Source organism: Azolla caroliniana, unplaced genomic scaffold (genome assembly GCF_043228905.1).
Source record: "Azolla caroliniana isolate FFs.n. ecotype wild unplaced genomic scaffold, voAzoCaro1.0.p SCAF_6, whole genome shotgun sequence".
Classification (NCBI taxonomy): Eukaryota; Viridiplantae; Streptophyta; class Polypodiopsida; order Salviniales; family Salviniaceae; genus Azolla; species Azolla caroliniana.
Window position 1 is genome coordinate 22,752,604 of NW_028230441.1, and position 21,677 is coordinate 22,774,280.

Consider the following 21,677-nt stretch of genomic DNA (forward strand, 5'->3'; position numbering starts at 1 on the left):
GCCGCATGCCGCACCGATGCCGACGAAGCCGAAGGAAGCTAAACCGGACGTTGGACACCTCACACTTGAGCTTGAGGGGGCATGTTGAGATATCAAGCTCAACTAGTTTAATCTAGTTAGTCAACACATGTAACTTAGTAGTTACCTAGATCGAATCTAGTTAATGTGTTGACCTTAAGCCTTTAAATAGGACCTTGTACTTAAGTAGGATATTCTAGATCCTCCACTCCTTAGTACATTTAATGTAGGACTTACACATAAGTACCTATGTTCTACCCACACATGTGCACCTTTGCACATGGGTTGTATATATACCTCATTGTGGGTATTTTTGTATGTTGATGACACTTTTCAATATAGTCAATCATCCCCCATTTATCTTTGTGTTCAAGTGTAACTTCCTCTCTCTCTCTCTCTCTCTTCCTCTCACACACTCTCACGCACATATCATACTAATCTTCCATTGCTTAACGTAACCATATAATTAGTCTCTAATTAACCCTAGTTAATTACCTAACTACTTAACAATTGGTCATCCCGACTCAGCCACTCATTCGGTCCACTTAACCGAAATGAGATCAGACTCTCTTCTAGAGTGCCGAGGTCTTCATCTTCTATCTGGACCGATTTAGTCTCACTAGCCTCATCCTCCGGTATTGGGTTGGGGTCGGAAGTCAGAGCTGGTAAGGCATACCATGATGTCGTCTCATCAAACTCAACATCCTGGCTAACTCGGACTTGCTCATTCGGTCCACTAAACCGAAATGAGATCGGACTCTCTTCTAGAGTGTCGAGGTTTTCATCTTCTATCTGAACCGATTCAGGCTCACTAGCCTCATCCTCCGGTATTGGTTCGGGGTCGGAAGTTGGAGCCGGTAAGGCATACCATGATGTCGTCTCATCAAACTCAACATCCCGGCTAACTCGAACCTACTTCGATCGGGGGTTATAACACTTATACCCTTTTGCTCATGCGAGTAACCGACCAGGATGCATTTCTCCGACTTTGCATCCAACTTCCTCCGCTTCTCATCCGGCACATGCACATATGCAATGCTACCGAATATCCGAAGGTGTCTCAAATTCGGCTTGCGCTCGAAATAGAGCTCATGCGCGGACACCTTGTTACCGATCTAGTTTATGATGTAGACGGTCGTCCGGACCGCCTCCGCCCAGTAGAAATGGGGCATGTTTTTCTCCTCCAACATTGCCCTTGCCGCATCGACAATCGATCGGTTCTTCCTTTCGGCCACACCATTTTGCTCCGGTGTGTATCTGCAGTTGAACTCTCTCCAAATTCCTTTTTGTTGCAGATAACTGTTGAATTGGCCGGAAATTTATTTTTTTCCGCCATCCGACCGTAGGCACTTGATCTTCCTCTCCGTTTCCCGTTCAACCAGGTTTTGCAGGTTCCGGAAACACTTGAAGACTTCACTCTTCCGCTCAATGAGGTAGATCCATGTGTGCCAGCTGTAGTCGTCGATGAAGGAGACAAAATACTGACTCCTGCCAAGACTAACGTTCTGTGCCAGTCCCCATACATCCGAATGAATAAGGTCGAGCTTGTTACGGCTACAGTTTCATTTGGTGGGGAATGGAAGCCGGTGTTGCTTCCCAAGTTGGTAAGATTCACATATTTGGGCCTTCTGGCCACTGAACTTTGGCAAACCGAAAATAACTTGTTTCGTTTGCAGGTCTTGAAGCCTCTGGTAATTGACGTGGCCAATCCGCTTGTGCTAGAGATCGATATCCGATTTAATCTTCTGTCCTTTGGCGAACAAAGCGGTGCCGATGTCATTGGTGTCGAGGATAAACATCCTCTCGTCTCTGCGCCCTTGCCCAATGATTTGGCCCTCTTCCTTGATGAAGCACCCGAGGTGTGTAAACCGCACCTGCATCCCCTGGTCAACGATCTGACCGACTGACACCAGGTTCTTCGTGATAGTCGGAACGTGTAATATGTTCATCAGCTTCCCTGTCACGGATCATAAACTCAAGAGACAAGCAAGAAGATAACCAAATGGACAAGAAAGAAGATAGTATTAAAGGAAAGACTCCATAACTGGTGTTGTTCAACATGAATTCCTTCAAGGTGAACTCCTCTATTTATACTACATGGCATGCATACTTGTTGCACGCTTGGACGACCTTTGGGGCATTTTGTAAATTTGCCGATGGTTCCCATGTGGCCTCAGACATGGGGTAACCCCTCCATAGGACGAGGTATTGCAAGTGTCGACGGTGCCAACGCGAGTCAAGGATTTGGTCGACCTCGTATTCCTCCCCTGTCGTCAATTGCACAGGTGGTGGTGGTGGGGTTTGACGTCCTGGGAGTTGTGAAACATAATGGGGTTCGAGGAGGGAGACATGAAAAACATCGTGAATCCGGAAGTGGGATGGAAGGGCGAGCCGGAAGGCGACGGGATTGATGCACTCGATGATACGGAATGGTTCCAACTTCTTGTAATCAAGTTTCGCACATGGATGAGTAGTAGAGATGTGTCGACATAACAACCAGACCATGTCTCCAACGACAAAGTGTGGAGTAGAAGATCAATGGAGATCAGCCTGCTTCTTGTATCGTTCACTAGCAAGACTAAGCTCCAAGGATAAATCATGATGTAGTTCTTCCAAAATGCGGGCGCGATCCTCCGCCGAAGGGTTCACGGAAGTGGTAGGAAGGGGAATGTTGAAGCGAGGATGTAAACCGTAGTTGGCAAAGAAGGGAGTGACGCCAGTCGATGCATGGAGAGAATTATTGTAGGCGAATTCCGCGAGCGAAAGTAAGTTGACCCAATCATCTTGTTGGTAACTAACCGAGCACCGAAGATACTGCTCAAGGATTTGGTTGACACGCTCCGTTTGCCCGTCAGTTTGGGGGTGATAAGTGGAGGACAACTTGACAGAGATGCCTAAAGTTTGTAGCAAGCGCTGCCAGAAGTGAGAGACAAACTGGGGTCCACGATCCGAGATGACATCATCGGGGAGTCCATGCAAGCGTACCACATTGTTGAGTAGGAGATGCACCATTCCTTCTCCGGAAATGGTTTTGGAGTATGGAGTGAAGTGAGCCATCTTCGTAAACCGATCGACAACGACCAACACCGAGTCATAGCTATTGACTAAGGGTAGATCAGTTATCAGGTCCATAGAGATAGAGGCCCAAGGACGACGAGGACATGGAAGCGGCTGTAGTAAGCCGTATGGCCAATGATGAATGGCTTTGGAGCGAGCACAAACCTCACAACTCTTTATGTATTCTTTGACCATCTTCCATGGTTGTGGCCACCAATACCCCCGAGAGATTAGCTCGAGAGTTTTCGCGACACCGAAATGACCTGCAAGTGGGTCATCGTGACATTCCCGCAACACTCGGGTGCGACATGGGCCCTCTGGGACATATAAGAGATGATCTCGGAACAACAAACCCTCTTGTATGGTGAAGGTGTCAAGATCCTTCCTTTTGGTCGCCTTGGAGGGGTTTTGCAGACTATCTCGAATCTCGTTGGTGAACACATCGGTCTTGGATGGATCAATGATTTGTTGGAGTAAAGAATTGTCCTGCAACATACAAGTGGCAAAAAGATGCAATTGGTCGGGTTTCAACAAACGTCTAGATTGTTGAGCATAAGCAGCATCCCCAGGGCAGAGTGCAAGGTCAGCTCGGCGAGAAAGGGCATCAGCCTTCCCATGTTGGCCACTAGGTCGAAATAGGATCTCAAAATCGTAGTCAGCGAGAAATGTTGACCAACAGGCCTGCCTTCGATTCAAAGTACGAGTGGTGGAAAAATAAACTAAATTTTTATGATCAGTCACTACCTGGACACGATGTTGTGCGCCGGCCAAGTAGGGTCGCCATTCTTCAAAGGCAGCAATGATAGCAGCAAGCTCCTTGTCATAAATGGGATAATTGATTTCGGATGTCGTAAATTTTCGGGAATAGTAAGCCACTGGGTGCATTAGGTTGTTGTCGTCTGCCTGGGATAAGATGGCGCCAATGGCAAAGTCAGAGGCATCGGTTTCGACTTGGAAGGGTTTTGTGGGGCCGGCATGTAGCGGCACCGGGGCAGTGATGAATGCGTGTTTGAGTGAGTTGAATGCATTTTGTGCCTCCGAGGTCCATAAAAATGGAGTGCCTTTATGGGTGAGAGCGATAAGAGGTTGTGCTAAGGTGGAAAACCCCTTGATGAAGCGACGGTAAAAATTCGCGAAGCCGAGGAAGGATTGCACATCTTTAAGTTGCCTTGGAGTCGCCCACGCCTGAATGACAGAGACCTTCTTCATATCCATGGTGATGCCAGTGGGCGAGATGATGTAGCCCAGAAATTCGATCGAGGTACGGTCGAACTCGCATTTCTCGCCTTTGGCATAAAGGCCATGCTCGCGAAGTTTGGCAAGAACTAATCGGACTTGGCGAGTGTGCTCCTCCATGTTTGGCGAGAAAATGAGAATATCATCGAGGTAAATGACAACAAAAAGATCAAGATATTCCCGGAAAATATCTTTCATCATATGTTGAAAAACTGCGGGAGCGTTAGTAAGACCAAAAGGCATTACCTTGTATTTGAAATGCCCATACCGTGTTTGAAATGCGGTTTTCCATTCATCCCCTGGCTTGATGTGTACTAGATTGTACGCTCCACGCAGATCAACTTTGGAGAAGACACACACAACTCGGAGCCGATCAAGGAGTTCGGGGATCAGAGGTAGCGGATAGCGGTTGCACACAGTGAGTTTGTTGAGACCTTGGTAGTCGACGCATAAGCGTAGAGAGCCGTCCTTCTTCTTCACAAATAAAATGGGGACAGGAGCATCTTCCGAAGTAGGCGAGTGTGAGGATGCTTGGGGTTGTATGACCGGGGCGTGGCATGGAAGTGAATGAGGTGGAACCCAAGTCCGGCGCTCTTCTTGGCGAAATTCGAAAAAACGATTGTCACAATGGACTGCTTGTGAAATCGCTTGGGATAACGAGGTGGGCTCCGGAAAGTTTAAGAGAAGATTCTTGACATTGCTTCGAAGACCGCGCCAAAAGTGATCAGCTAAAGCTTGATCATCCCAATTGACATCGCATGCTAGTTGTCGAAATTCGGAAGCATAGACCGAAGCTGCACGTGAACCTTGTTCGAGTGCTTAAATCTTGTTAAGAGCTGTACGTCGTCGGTCCGTCTCGCCAAATGTGGCCTCTAACTCCGCGAGGAAGGTGGGAAAGTCCTCCAATAAAGGTGATGAGGTTTCTACCAATGGTGCAAACCAAGCTTGGGCCGGACCAGAGAGAAGGGTGCCCACAAGGCCGACTTGTCGAAGACCATCTCCATAACGTTGAGGTTGTAGCCGAATGATAAGTCGAACTTGGTTGATGAACCCTCGGAAACGCGACCTCGTTCCATCAAATTTTTCTGGGAGGCTAACCTTAGGCTCAAGAAACTGTGACGAAGCTAGGCTAGATGTTGGTAGAAGATCAGGCTCTAGGCTAGGTTGTTGTGGGAGACTAGGGTTCAGAGGTTGTGAGGATAGGGAGGTACCGACTTGAAGTTCTTGTAAAGAATTTCGAAGAGCTTCATTTTCAAGCTGTAGTTGTCGTAAGGCTACCATTATTTGGCCTAACTCACTAGTTGAGTTGGACATAGCTATGGCTTATGAGAGGGAGAGCTATGAGGATGGGAAGGTGAACAAACTGTCATGGATCATAAACTCAAGAGACAAGCAAGAAGATAACCAAATGGACAAGAAAGAAGATAGTATTAAAGGAAAGACTCCATAACTGGTGTTGTTCACCTTGAATTCCTTCAAGGTGAACTCCTCTATTTATACTACATGGCATGCATACTTGTTGCACGCATGTGAATCTACAATAGAGCATGTAGGTATGCATGCATGTGCCAAGTGTAAATACTACAAGGGAGCAACTATGCACATGATGCTAGCAAAATAATAAGGACCAATTACATACATAACTAGTACTAGATATCTTGGTTAACTCATAATACTAGATTATAACATGGTCGTGTCAAGAGTTCGAATCTTGACATTCCCCCCCTGTCCGACGTGGCTCAAAGGGACTTCTCCGATATGCATGATTGGGTGAGGAGTGTCGTCTCCGATTCCGATGACTCCTTGTTGTTCCGGTTTCTCCAAGAAGGAGAACCACTCTTTGTGGCTCGTCATGTGATTCGACGCACCGGAATCAACGTACCACACTTCCTCCGATTTGGAAGTGGTCTTCTTCATCGAGTTAGCCTCATGTTTCATCACCAAGGCTGGCCCTTTATCGGCTTTTCCGGTTTCGATCCTCCCGATCCTTCTACGTAGTGCGAGTATTGCCGGTTCTCTTTGCCGGATCCGGATCTGTCAGCGCACTTCTTCCAGCACTCGTTTTCTCTATGGCCCTTTTTACCACAGTACCAGCATTCCATGTCGTCCTTTGCTTGTCGGCCACCGGCGCCACCTTGACTCCCCCTGCTTGTGGAGGGTCCAGAACTGTTGTCGGCATGCTCTTTGTGCCTTCGGTCCTGCTCTTGCTGGCTGCTACCATTGCGAGCCGATCCGCCTCTGTGTACAGCATCCGGTTGTCAGTGGGTGCACCTTTTGACGCACCGGCGTGGTTCTCCTCTACAAGGAGCATCGACTGTAAGTCGAAAAACAATGGCGTATTCTCCCATGTACACACAGCAGTTCGGAATGCTCCGAACTTCGACGCCAGTCCCCTGAGATAGATCTGCACCATCTTGCCTTCCTCGACGTTCACATCGATAGAGGCTAAGGAGTCGCATATATCTTTGATCTTCGAGGTGTAATCAGCCACCGACAAGTCGCGTTGCCGTAAGTTGCTCAGCTCCTATCGGAGTTGAAGCTTCCTAGCTGTGGTGCTTGCGGCGAAAATCTTCTTCAGATTTCCCCAACCATCCTTTGGCGTTTTCGCATCCCAAATATAGCTCAGAAGTTGTTCGCCCACACAAGACGCGAAGCAGTACAGTACTCTGTTGGCCAACTATTCCCACACCGGGAAATCTCTGTGTGTCGATTCGGGTGCTGTGTCATTTGCTCCGTCAACATAGCTCTAGTAATCGTGCCCGAGCAGGTACTGGTGCATCTTGTAGGACCAAGACGCATAGTTGTTTCTATCGAGCTTCTCCGTCGAAAGCGAGCTAGCCATGCCTCTATCCATCGGTTTTTAACTATTCTTCTTGGTTGGTTTTCCTTTCAAGCTATGTCGGCTGTAGAGGTTCTCAACCCTCGCGCTCTGATACCATGTAAAAGAATACGTTGTGCGGAAGCAAATAAAAAACCGAAAACACAAAAACGCAGGTTTAATGGAGAGCTTGAATATACACAATATGCGGGAGAGACAGAGAGAGTGAGAGAGCATAACAGAAGACTCTATTCAAAATAACTCTAAAACTTTGTAATACTTTGTACATCATATGTGTTTAGTGAACACTTTTATACAAGTCCATACGGACTAACAGAAGTACGGTGTACTTCAATGCTCACACGAGCGTCTGACACTGACTACAAGACATTAGGTCTAGAGGGGGAGGATGTCGTGATGTTTTTGTGCCACGATGAGAAAATAACCTCTACCAAATTATATGAACAGATTCAAATCTTTGTAAATGGTTGTTTACCTAAGTAATAGCTAATAACTTGATAAGAACACTCACCATAGGATGATAATAGCTAGGTGAATCTACGATAAAACATAATATCGAGCAAAATATTTTACAGCTAAATACCTATTATCAACACACTTGTTATTATCACTATTAGCTATTAGAGCTATTAAAGCTATTAGAGCAATTAAAGCTATTAGAGTTATTAGAGCAATTAAAGCTATTATAGCTATTAGAGTTATTAAAGCTATTACCCACTTATTAAGCTAAATACTTATTCAAAGTACATTTTTATCAAGTATTTTCGCTATTAAAGCGATTACCCAATAATGTAGGTGCCTCATATGCATGGGTGACACTTGGCACTCCTACATCCACCTTCCTAATACATGGGTAACACTTGTCATTCCTGCACCCACGTTTTCATGCATGGGTGACACTTGGCACTCATGCACCCACCTTCGTTATGTATAAAAAGGGGAAGAGTAAACTTATCAAGGGGGAAAGAACAGTAGATGTCAAATACTATTGTAATCAGATAGGCAAGAAACACTATTGTAATCATCTTGATATATCAATACAAACTCTATTTTCGTTTCTTCTCTTTCTTTGACAAGAAGCCCGATGCTTACTTCCCAGATTCGTGATTTTCTTTTCCATTTGCTCTCATACGACGATATCGACATCACAACGCTATATCCAAGGAATATGCATGGGCAGGACTTCAGATCCAATTTCACTCTCTTGTCCTTTGCAAATGCACGTAGGTGAGACAGTTGAACACCTTCAGATGCCAGTAAGACACGTCTTTACTGGTCCATACTCTTTGTGGTGTGTCTCCGTCCAAGGGCACTAAGGGTGATCTTTTATCACATATGTCGTTGTCATCAACGCCTCAAGCCAAAATGTCTTGGATAACTTGGCATGCGCTAGCATACTCCAGACTCTCTCCATTACGGTCTGGTTCATCCTTTCGGTCAATCCATTCAACTTTGGCGTCTTTGGCATGGTAAATTCAAGCCGGATTCCCTTCAACCCGCAATACTCCTTGAACTGGCCCTGGTATTCTCCGCCATTTTCTGCTCCAACCGTCTTCAGCTTCCAGTCGGTTTCCCTTTCCACTCTCGTGTGGAATTCCTTGAAGGCAGATAATACCTGGTCCATCGTCTTCAGCGTTGAGACCCACAGCTTCTGGTTGTGGTCGTCTATGAACTTCATGAAGTAATGTGATCTGGCATGGGACTTCGTGTCCACTTGGCATACATCGGTGTGCACAAGTTTCAGTGGTGCGTTCCGTCTCATTGGTGATCGGGTTTGTAAAGAGGTTCGGTTTTGCTTGCCGGCCAGGCAATCGGTGCACTTCTCAAGATTCATGTCCTTCACCTCTGGAATGAGGTTGTTCTCGGCAAGTCTCTGCATTCCCTTCTGGCTCATGTGGCACAATCTCTTGTGCCACAACTCACTAGCATTTTGGGATGTCAGGTTCACTTCTTCTCAGCATATCTGGGCATGCATCAAGTACAGTGTGTTGATCTTCTGGGCTCGGGCCACGATCAAGCTTCCTTTGCAAAACTTCATGACTCCGTTCCAGATGCTACCCATATAGCCTTCACCGGCTGATATCAGGTTCAACCGAACCTCCGGAACATGTCGTACGTCTTTCAGCAACACCCAGTTGACGTCACCAAACACACATCTCCTATGCCAACAATTTGGCATGCACCTTCATTTCCCATCCAAACACAACCATGCTCTCTGGCTCTGTACCATGAGAAGCACTTCCGGTCGTTGGTCAAATGGAACGACGCTCCGGAGTCGACCACCCATGTTGTCTCGTCGTTGATAAGATGTAACTCATTTTCCTCAGTAATGAGCAGCAGTTCTTCTTCCCATGTCGCGACTGTCGTCGTTCCTTTTCGATTCGAACTCCTCCGATCCAAGCCCTTCTTCGAGTTGACACTGTTGATTCCTTTCTCCTTCCATAAACGTCGGCAATTCTTTTGGAAGTTCCCCGGCTTTCCACTATAAAAGTAAGTGGGCCTCCCCCTTGACTTCGAACTCATCCCCGATTTGTCCCAGTTCTAGGGACTCCGATTCCGGCCTCTTCCTTGGTTATTGTCATCTTCCAAAACCAAGGCCTTTGGATCGGTTCCGGACTCCTGATCCTTCTGGCGAGCTTCTTAATCCAGCAAGCTTGATTTTACCCTCGCTAAGGATAGTTGTTTTCCTTCCAACCAAGCATTGCCCAAGGTGACAACTATCGTCTCCGAACTATCTAGGAGGGAACCGAGTAGCACCAACGCGGTTACCTCATCGGTTAGAGGTACTTCCAGCGAGGTTGTTTGATTTATGAGCCCCTGGAATGCATTCATGTGCTCCGCCATGCTGGATCCGTCTTGGTATCAGAGTCTCACTAACTTCCGGAATACTGAAACCCTATTTACGGCATTGTTGCTCTCCAACATCAATGGTTGTTTACATACCCATATTTAACGTTTAAATACGTATAGTACCTCATCATTTGTATAGTACGTACTATACCTCAATGTTGTTCAATCAAATATCATGTACATTTGTCCAATACGGTATTTAACTTATTTATAAAAAAATAGGTATAATACGTATTTCTAAAGAAAATGTAAGTAAAACCCCAACAAAAAGCAAAAGAAAAAAAAGATTTTAGTGAAAAAGAAGCCAAAGGAAGGAAGAAAGAAGAATTTAAGAGACGACGATGAAGAAGATGAAGAAGAAGAAGAAGAAGAAGAAGAAGAAGAGAGAAAAGAGGACATAAACTTGTTCTGGCTTTGAGTGTGATCATCGCAGAAGTTAGAAGAAGAAAACGAAGAAAAGAGAAACCTATTATGAGTGTGATAATCGTAGACGATTCCTCAATCAATGAAGACATAATTGTAAATAATTACAATTTGAAGTAGAACAACGTGATACACACTTATACTGATTTATAGAATAAGGGAATGTCGACATCCATATTACTACAAGTATTTTAGGATGTGAAATGTTCAAATGTCTTAAGTGCATTTTAGGATGTAGAACAATACTGTCATCACAAAATTGGGTAAACATAGATGTGTTTTACAATATTATAGATATTTTTTAGAAACGTAAATACTTTTCAAATTCTAGAATTATTTAACATACTATACGTAAAATACTTATTTTATAAGTATTTAACATATTAAGATAACGTATTTTTAAATTGGGAGTTACTATACCCGTATTAATATGTTATATACGTATGGTATCTGTACCATACCTAACGCACCTAATAACCTTGCCAGCATGGTACCGATTTTCTCCCATATCACATGAGCCTTAATTTCTTCATTAAAGTTGTTGTACAGGCTCATGTCGATGAAGCATCTTATGTATGTCGTTGTCTTTATGTGCATACCTCCCAAATTGTGGCATCAATCTTGTCTGGTTTCTTGTCCTCGAACTGTACCAGCAGCCAAATATCTTTCACCACGAGTATGTCCCTCATCTTCGACTTCCATACTAGGTAGTTGGAGCCGGTAAGCTTGAGTATGTGTGGGTTAATTCTTAAAAGAATGAGCATATGAATTGTAATATTCAATTCTATGGTCTGGGATAACTATTAATTGTGTTATCACTTGACAACTTTAAATAAAGTAGTCAAGTGTGAACCCACTAGGGCCTAGGGTTTTTGCCTATATAAGAAGGCTAGCTACCTTCTTTTTAGGGAGGCTTGACTATCTTGAGACTATGAAAGACTGGGTATGGATCTTATTAGCTAAGTAGGTGTTGTCCTCGCAAGGCCCAAGGTACGACTTGCATCAAACCTCGATGGTATGGGGCATCGAGGAGGTCTAAGTCTGTCTCACACCATTTCTAGGGGGGTGGTCGGGCGGTTTGGCACCCCTCTTTCCTTTATTTGGTTTATAATACCTTATTTTTTTGTTTATAAGAAGGCCAGCTACCCAATGGTATGTTTGTGATACTCTAACCTACAATAACCATAGAGACCATCCAATCCACCAAATTTTGTTCAGATCATATTGCCCAATCCCCATCATATATTCTGAATGTGCCTCCATTTTTGTTATCACCTAAATCATCACATTGACATAAAGCCTATATATGCATGAGGGAGTGGCTCCTATGGTTTAGAACATTGAAACGCATCGTAATACATGCATTGCTCTTCAAGATGTCAATAAGGGAACAAAAAAGATGGCCAATGGGAAAGCAACTAATGTTATCCTCACTACAACTAAGCTCTTAATAAAATGGACCACGCCAAATACTCATCATTGGATTACGACTTTCATAGGTCAAGCTATTAAACAAGGTTTGTTGAATGATGGGCTCATGAATTGGATTAAGCCAAAATTTAAAGTAGGAGATAAGAATCAAGTATCAAATTATCGTACAATCATGCTAAGATCAACTATTGTTAAATTGAATAGCAGATGGGTTGAAAGTTAAAACAAATGAGCACTTCGGCAAGGAAGCTTTAGACCAGAACACTCCATGGTAGACCATCTAGACACATTAAGAGTAATTATGGAAGAAAGTCGACAACAAGGAAAGACGCTCTATTGTTGCTTTGTTATTTTAAGAACACGAAGTGAACTTTGGAAAAGAATGGTGGAACTTGGCATGCCATTAGAGTATCAAGTTGCTATTGCACGATTATATGAGCAAGTTAGATGCCATCTAAAAACTGAGAATTGGTTTCTTAGAACACTTTTTTAAGTAACATGGGGCTTAAGCAAGGATGTCCATTATCACCTACATTCTTTGGTTTATGCATTGATAAATTGAAAGAAATGATGAACAGGATTGCAAGAGAAGATGATTTAGCTGCCCCAAAATTTATGCAATAAGTTATCTTATTGCTTCTATATACGAATGACGTGGTTATCTTTTCATATGATGTTGATGGTATGCAACATTTACTTGGAGCATTAGAAACATTTTAGTAAAGTACTAGACTAACTGTAAATGTGCTTAAAACAAAAGTGATGGTATTGTAAAACAATCTAGCCTCACTAATGAAACAAAAATGATGGTACACTTACTTAAGGGAGGACGTGTACAATTTGTATAAAGATTTAAGTATCTTTGTATCAATGAACTTGCCACAAATAAATGAAGCATATGCTTTGAGTCTAGTTGTAATTGAGGAAAGATTAATGGAACCACTACGGAAAAAATGGAAAGATGTTAAAGCGACAAAATTGGAATATTACATTCCAAACATCAATCCTGAATGTTAGGTTCTATTTAAGGCAGGAAGACCTATTGATCATATTCAACCTTGCCTCATTACTAACATGAGTATTAACTCTCCTTCACATGCAATCACACAACCTAGGTATTGAAGTTGCATTATGGCATCAAAATCAACCAAATGCAAAGGCGTGTAAGGTATGCAAGGAAAGATTAATAGAGGATAAACATCACTTAGTTTTTACATGCTCTGCTGATAGTACAAGTTGTGAAATCTATGATAATATATTAAGAGGAGGTGATGACTTGAGTGTCATACTAAAAAGAACACCTAGAAGTTTGAGCTCACATTGAGACTTCGTGCTTCAAAGTATGGTTATCCCTTCTTAGGAAGAACTCACACCAATACAACTTTTGTACTTAGATCCCATGGGTCAATATTGGCCTCTCTATGGAAGCTTACAATCTCTCCCGCCCAAGCACATTGGAGTGTGAGTTCCATTTGTTGGCTAAAAATCCACTTTATCATGAGAAGACCAAGCACATTGGAGTGTGATACCATTTCATTTAGGAATGCATAGTTGTTGGTTGTATTAGCCTTGAGAAGGTTGTTTCTCGAGAAAATGTTGCATGTGTAGTAACACAATGTATGTCCCTAGTGCTCAAACGTTGGCTTGATGCTACCTCAATTCAGTCAAAACAATCTATTGAGCACAAAAGAGGCCTCATAGGCTTTGTCTTTCACATTGTGTAACATGTCCATCAGGTAGGAGAATTAGGTCTCGTACAATCTTCCCATTAATTTGGCCAATGTTTTGGTCTTTGGTGGGAGATTCTTTATATGATGTGAAAAGCCAAAAATATCATATCTCTTTAACAGGTTGTATATAGGCCAAATAAGTGTGATGAAAGCGTTTGAATCCGCCATAAATTCTATTGTGTTCAGCTTTTGCTCTATGCTTTTCTCTAGTATGTTTCTGTTTTTTGCTATTTGCCCAAAAATAGCTACTCGACCGCTTAGTCGTCCCTCCAACAAGTTACACATAATCTATTTTTTCCCCTAATATATTTTCTTTTTCTCATCATTTGTTCAATCTGTAACAATCAATCACCAATCTTTTTCATTTAAAGGTATTTAATGGGTATTCAAGTTGTAGTACATCAAACATTGGGTATGTTGTTTGTGTTGGAAAAGCATTAACTAGGCGTGCCATCTACATTAGCTTTGCGACACATTGGGTATACCTTCATCTTTGGTCTTATTATTGGAAGCAAAGTTGAGGGTATCTTCATGGAAGCTCATTTGAGGTGGTCTAAATCATATTCCTTTTCTTATGAAGATGATAAATTTATCTCTTTTTCAAAGATTATATTGTGATTGAATAGCTTGTAGGTGTCTTACATGTATGAGATCATTTATGGTTGTATTTTTGCTCAACTGTTCATTATATTTTGGAAGAGTTGATAATATATTACAAAGAGGTGTGAATAGTAATAGAATATTGAAGGGTTTCTAACAACAAAGAACATTAGAAAACCCTTTCTTTAGAAAAGTGAAGGAGGAGAGATTTATTAGACCTTCAATATGAAACCTCCCAAAGGTGATCATATCCATCATCTTTGTGGTCATTACCATGAGGGACCACAAGATATTAACAATATTTCATATCTTATATTATTGATCATCTTTTCTAGTTGGGCAAGCCTTTCACATAAAAATAAAGTTTTCTTATGATTACCTTCACCACCATTAAGAAAGATGATCCCTACTATCACGGATAATATTCCCCCATTATTGTTTTAGATGTTATAAAATAAGTGATAACTTAGGATAAGGATCAACCACACTGGAAAAACGTCTAGAGCTCTTGAGACATTTAAAGAACCTAATGGGAAAAGGGATCATCTACCACATGGCCAAGTTTTGTTGTCAAAAGCTTGATATCGGTTTTTCATATGAGCTATATTATGTATTTTAGACGAGCTTTTAAAAAACTACCAACATTTAGTCAACCTACTCACACTTTCACAATACTAGCACGATGATTGAACCCTTGTACAACATTGCAATTAGTTGAATTTGGATCAAAAGATCACGTTTTTAAGCTAGTAACTCTACAATTGTAATGATCAAGAATTGAACAATGTTATGTAGAAATTTGAAAATATAATGAATCCATAGTTAGTTTTGCGTCTGCCCTCATGTTTAAAGTATTTCATAATGACCATGGGTTGTGGGTAGTGGGCACAGTAACACCTAACGATTTCGAATATTCCCTTGTATAAAAAGACCTCAATCAAACACCTCAATATACCCACTCTATTATGTATATTTTCCAAACACTTTATCTTTTGAAAACTAAGGTTCATAAGAAACACTAAAAACAAAACGGGATTCATGAAAGCAAATTCGGAGAAACACTTTCCCTTGGAAAAGAAATAAGGAAGAAAAGAACAAAACAAAAACAGGAGGCTTGTGTACAAAGCACAATCATGTAACACACCTTAACACCAACTACGAATTGATGTTTGAAACCCATATGCGAAATAGCCTAAATATAATATACAAACCAATTACCATAAAAGCAATGCAATAAATTACAAAGGTTTGACAAGAACTCCAAAGAGAACCACATTGTGAAAGAGAGATTGTTCAGTGTGCATTACTACCACTGGTGGATTGTTTATGATATGACATTTGTAAAGATAGATAGATAGATAGATAGATAGATAGATAGATAGATAGATTCTATTATGGTCATTGGAGGTCAAATATGACCAATGAGACCAAAAATATTAAATTTCACGTAATACATGTGAAAGTGAGTAACGATTCTCGATGTTCAAGAACTTTACCGATGAATGTTGCAATCGAGAGTGCACATTGTGGTTATGAGAGAGAAATTCGTGCAAGGATTGGGATTGGTTGAAGATGTGTGGAAAGCAATGGTATTGAGAGAGATCGTATAGAAGAAGATTGGCAAGGAGAGGGATGAAGTAACGGAACGTTGATAAAGAGAGCGGGATGCTAATGTTGGTAATGCGAGAGACATTGCTAATAACATTGGTCACGAGAAGTAACGATGGTAACCAGAGAGATCGATCTGAGCATGGCTAAAAAAGATGTCGAGAATGGCTAAAAAAGATGTCGAGAAGAGATCGATTAGAGACAGTGATCGATTGGAATGGGAGGGTTTAAATGGATGGGGGTTGGATAAATTTAGAGGAAGTGGGTGGGAGACACTTTAGTTATCCCCCCCCCCCCCCCCATAATTATCAATAATATAAAGTTTGGACCAATTGTGGAGTAATTTTGTCTTCCCAAACATATCCAATAATCAATCATTAACAAGAGAATAAAATAAGAAAACCATCATTAAAATTTCTTAGGTAGAGAAGAATTAAAAGACCAAACTAAGGAAGGAGCTTTACATGTTGGGTGAATTTGCACAAAAGGGGGGAAAGGAAAAAAGAAAAATAAAACCCGGTTTGGTTATTGTGGATGGAGAACAATTTAGTAGCTAATCCACCGCTAATTACTTGCTAATCTCCCACCATGCGCATGATTAACTAAAGCATGACCTCCATTGATTATGGAAGTGCTTCATTAGCTGCTCCCATTCATGTAAGCATAATTAGAGAAGCTGCCACCAGCAACACCATTAGACCTGAAATTTTAATGTGGAAAGAAATCAGTCACATAGCTTGATTCAATATCGCTTTCCGAATTAGGACCAATTAGTTGGAACAAAATGTTTTTAATTAATCAATTAACATCTATTTGTGAATCATGTCAAATATGTATGTGTACATAATGTATAGCTTTTACCTGCATTCCATAAGAGGCCCATTGGTGTAGCCATGATGTTCTTATTGGCACTAGAGCTACCTGGATTATGAATAATTGATTGATCAATAAAAGAAAGATAAGTTTTAATTAGAAAACCCTTTTCTATGGACCTAATCTAAAAAATGAATTAAAATTCTTTCATCCATCCATCCATTAATAACCTTGTAAATGATGAATTAACATTCTTAGATCCATCTAGCCATTAATAACCTTAGAAATGATTAAATTAACATTCTTAAATACATCCATCCATTAATAACCTTCTAAATGATGAATTAACATTCTTAAATCCATCTAGCCATTAATAACCTTCTAAATGATTGAATTAACATTCTTAAATAAATCCATCCATTAATAACCTTCTAAATGATGAATTAACATTCTTAAATCCATCCATCCATTTCCCCATATGATCCATCATGCATACATACAAACCAACCATCCATCCATTGCATACATACATAAATTTAGCCCTACTACTTAATCATGGCTGAAATGTTCAGTTAGATCTATGCAAAGAATTGATACATGCAAGCAGTTTAAAAGATTTACATGGTCTATTAAGGGGCCAAGAATCTACCCAAATTTGTTATACTGCCATTCATTAATGCTTAGAAACTGAGAGCTTCATTTTTTAGTACCTAGGGCTTCTTCGCAGACATAGCAAGTCGGATGGTCCCCGCCAGAGCTACCGGATTGCGAAGATCCGGGATTGTATTGCAATGCGATTCCGTAGAGCCAACTATTGATCGGGTCATGGATGCTGCTAATGCGGTACACACTTGTGTAGGTCTGGCACTGAAGGAGCGATAGATCGATCTCATAAGGAGCCGCATTAAGCGAGGATTGCGAGTAAACGCAGCACGAAGTCGAGGGATTATTGACATTGATCCCTTCCAAGTAGCTCAGTCCAGGGCAAGCATTGTAGAGGCTCCTACAGATATCCTGCGACGAAGCCGATGGATCGCAGCTCTGTTTCGCATAGAGCGAAGAAACCGAAGAGCACCCGATTAGGGCTACGGTGTCGAAAGGAGCGAACGAGAAGGGAGCCCCGACTGGTAGGCCAAATGAGGAGCTACTCCCCATGGAATTGCAAGTGGACATATGTGGGTCGCTCACAATCATCACATTGTGGATGTAATCGATGGTTTGTATCGGGTACCTCCCCGTCGGCGTGTGGAAGTAAAGCCTATTATGTGTGCAATTCACATACGGCTCGAACGCCGGGCTCCCGCAGCTGGGCCCCGATCCGAACGGAGAGCTTAGCGGGATCCCCCCACATGAATTCTCACATTGCCAAGCTTGGGTCGAGGAGAAGCTTACGAAGATAGTGGCAAAGAGTAGAAGCAACTTTCGAATGGACACATTGGATCGATGGGTTCGTGTCTGGGGGATCATTGTGTGTGAGATATGGAGATGAAAGTAGGGATTCGAGGTGCACACTCAAAGACTTAGGGAATGAATCGATTTGAGTGAGATTTGTGTTAGGGGGGTGGATTGATGAAATATGTTTGAAGGAAGGGCTGATGATGAGGCATCCACAAGTTGGAAGTTAGGAAAGAGGAAAGTTGAAGTACTTGTTGGTTGACACTTTATAGAGAGAAAGAGAGTGAGTGAAGGAGAGAGAATGAGTGAGTGAGAGAGAGAAGAATTAAAGAGTTTCAAGATGCACTCACTCACTCACTCTACTAACTTTATCCTCTTCTTTTTCTCTCCTACCACTTTTCCCTCTAAATTTCACACTAAAGGACAACTTAAGTTTTACTATTAGGAGGGTCAGCTTCGGGTCGTAGGGTGCCCACATCCTAGTCTTTAAATAATCCATTTCAATTAACATCGGGGAATCATTGTTCGTGATGGTGATTCTACCGAGAGAGAAACATGCAATGGGTGGAGGTGGTTGGATCCATGACACTAGCCACTAGAATATATGTTGATGATGTCTAATTTGTTCATTCGGTGGATGGAAGCTTGAATATAGCAAGAGGAGTCAAAAGTAAAAATTTAGTAGAGATCTCTAGGTGTGGAATCATAACCTTGAATTTATTGAAGAAAACATTATGGTAATTCGACCATTACTACATCATCAAAGTCAATAGGCATGAAATTTAAACAAAAACCAAATACTATAAAAACTACAAAAACTCAATGGGGTTAGTTTTGAAGAAAATATTTGAGCATGTCAAGTGCAGGGGTTTGCGTCCTTATAACGTATATTGGTTCTCCATTTCTTTAGGGAAGGAGGTTATCAAAAAGTAATTTTTTATGGTAAACTGTGAATCTATTTACCATAAACAATATCTTAATTGCATTCCAAAAGAGAACTTCCCTTCTCCCTAGGAATCAATGCACAATGATGGATGAAAGCCATCAAATAATCAACGTAATGGCCTTAGGGAGAAGTTCATCGAATTTGAAAGATTAGTAGAGATCCCTAGGTGTGTATATTTTTATCCATACCTTGTACTTATTGCATATCTTAATTAACTCTACTTACTTCTAGGTAATGGAGTTTTATCAAAAGTAAAACCTTACGATGGATAGAACATAAAGAGATTGAAGTTGGTTATAGAACAAGAGAAATAATAGTGTCGGTGTAGGGATCATAGTTCTAACAATGTAACTTCCCGAATTTGTCTTGTTTGGGGAATAGAATAGCAAAAGTAATACTTTTGTAAGGATTCTTAGCTCTGTATATTCTTTCACAATAGTATGTCCTCACTAATCTGACTTATTTTAGGACGAAAAGCTACTTCAAAGTAAATTGTTTGCATGGGAAAGAATGTAGAGAGTTTCAAGAAAATAGGACTATAGGAGAACTATGCATATATACGTAATGTCATGTTGGTTGGCTTTTTCATAAAGGTGTGAGCTGGGGATTCTTGTTCAATGGATCCCCTTAGAGCTTGACAATAATTTTTCCAACACATAAAAAAGTGTGTCACATGATGGAACCATGTTAACTAACTTACCCATGCTATTGATAACGTATCACTTTCAAATAATATTTCTTTTGAGTTGAACCAATGTGTTCTTTATAGCATCAAAGTTCTACATAATATATGATATCATGCTTGTCATGAAATCATGGTTTGAGGATGTTATTAGGTATCTGTTAGCCAAGGCAACAAGTTAGGATGCAAGAAGGAAAGAACCATTCTGGGACAATGCTTGCAGTTCTACCACACCGTAACAAAGAATAGCTGAATGATTTCATCATGAAGCAAGTACGATGAATCTCATAGTCCAAAATAAAATCCTCATATCTTGTATACATTTGTATTTAATACATTAGTTTGATGTCTCTAAAAAAAGAGAGATAATAATTAACATCTTGAGCAATTGGAAACATTAGATATAAGATCCACATAAGTAGTGCAACAACAAAGTTCCAATTGAGGATAAAGAGGGTACATACCCACATCTAGTTCACTTCTCTAATCTTGTAGAGACTTTGTATACATCCCCTAGACTACATGTCGTGAGGTGATCCGTGCCATAGAGAAAGGTCTCTAACATGAATTTTAGAATAGGCTACAGTTTTGGTGAAAGGATTAACGAGAAAATTATTTAAAATGGTAAAGAACTATAGCTTGATTGGTAAGAGCAAACTATGAGAATGATAAGGTATATGGTTTGAGTCTCATTAGACCTAACAAAAAAGAAAAACATGATCTATAAATCACAAAATAAAAATAAAAAACACTAAATTTCCTATTCTGAACCATCCATCCATGCATACATACATTAGAACTTGCATATCCACACAACTTCATGCACTTAGACTCCAAAACACTTATGTGCATGCTTCTATGAAGTTGCAAATTTGTTTTGCATATTTAACGTATTCTACATATTTAACAAGTATTTAACACTTTCAAAAATTGTAGAAGTTTTACAAACTTTTAGTTATAAGCAATATTTAATATATTCTACACATATTTAATGTATAGATGTTCTATGTATATCAAAGTAGTTAAAAAACGTGTATTCTACGTTTTAGAATACTCTGAAGTATTCTACACATTCTATATTTTAATTCTAACATTTTTCACTTTTTGATGTATTCTATGTATTTTATGAATTTGACGTATTCTACATATTTAACATTTCAAAACAGTTTAACATAAATTTAAATTAGTTTTTTCTTGAAAAAAACTTATAGTTTTAAGAAGTATTTAACATATTTTATTTGTAAAATACGTTGTCGTGGAGGATTCCGGCCACTAGGAGAAAAGTCCATTGGTTGCGTGTGAACACGGGAAGTATGCACATGAACTTGGCCTAATGAACAAACAAATGTAAATATCAAGTATATTAATAAATACAAGGTAGGAAGTATTTAATAGGTACTTTATGATCCCACAAAATGAGGGGAATAATAATGTGTGATAGGAAGAAATCGTGGAGGGGATCATTGGCAAAAACGGTTGTAATAACTAGCAATGGGCTTGGTTCGATTCAGTTTCTCGGCCTTGAAACGAAACAAACCATTTATTCACAATAAAAACCAAACCAAATAGTTAAAAATTTATGAAGCAATTTAAGCTGAATTGTTTAAACCAAACCATTAAAAAATTAGTAGAAACCAAACCGTTTACGAAAAAATTAAAACCAAACCATTTTTTATTAATATTGATCATTATACTTATTATAACTTTTTGTGAGAAAATCATAGATTTGTTTGTCATACTTACCATAAATTTTGCTATCATATTTATTATAAATTTGATCATTATACCTATAATAAATTTTGCTATCATACTTATCATAAATTTGATCATTATACCTATCATAAATTTGGTCATCATACTTATCATAAATTTGATCATTATACTTATTATATTTCATTAGCATAAATGAAAAAGGAGACTATACATATAATGTATATAAAATTTAATAAGTTAAAACTAGGGTTTGAAATTAAAAGTTAAAAGTTAGAGCTTATACGGAAAATTTAAGAGGAGTATTTTTTAACCTATCAACCAAACCATATAACCCAA

General features: G+C 40.4%; 1 protein-coding gene across 1 annotated transcript; it reads right to left on the reverse strand.

Annotated features, from left to right (window-relative positions):
* Positions 1-16,181: 16,181 nt before the first annotated feature.
* Positions 16,182-18,319, reverse strand: LOC147863389 (uncharacterized). The gene is made up of 3 exons (XM_087321669.1): positions 17,316-18,319; positions 16,654-16,713; positions 16,182-16,492 (listed from the first exon to the last, which is right to left on the reverse strand). Exons 1-3 carry the CDS (start codon positions 18,070-18,072, stop codon positions 16,446-16,448), a joined length of 864 nt encoding a protein of 287 aa, XP_087177795.1. The 5' UTR covers positions 18,073-18,319; the 3' UTR covers positions 16,182-16,445.
* Positions 18,320-21,677: the final 3,358 nt, after the last annotated feature.

Coding starts and splice junctions, on each gene's coding strand:
- LOC147863389 (XM_087321669.1), bottom strand. CDS start 18,072: ATGATCCCCCAGACACGAACCCATCGATCCAATGTGTCCATTCGAAAG. Junction 16,714..17,315: donor TGTCTGCGAAGAAGCCCTAG/GTACTAAAAAAT, acceptor TTCATAATCCAG/GTAGCTCTAGTGCCAATAAG. Junction 16,493..16,653: donor GGGCCTCTTATGGAATGCAG/GTAAAAGCTATA, acceptor TTAAAATTTCAG/GTCTAATGGTGTTGCTGGTG.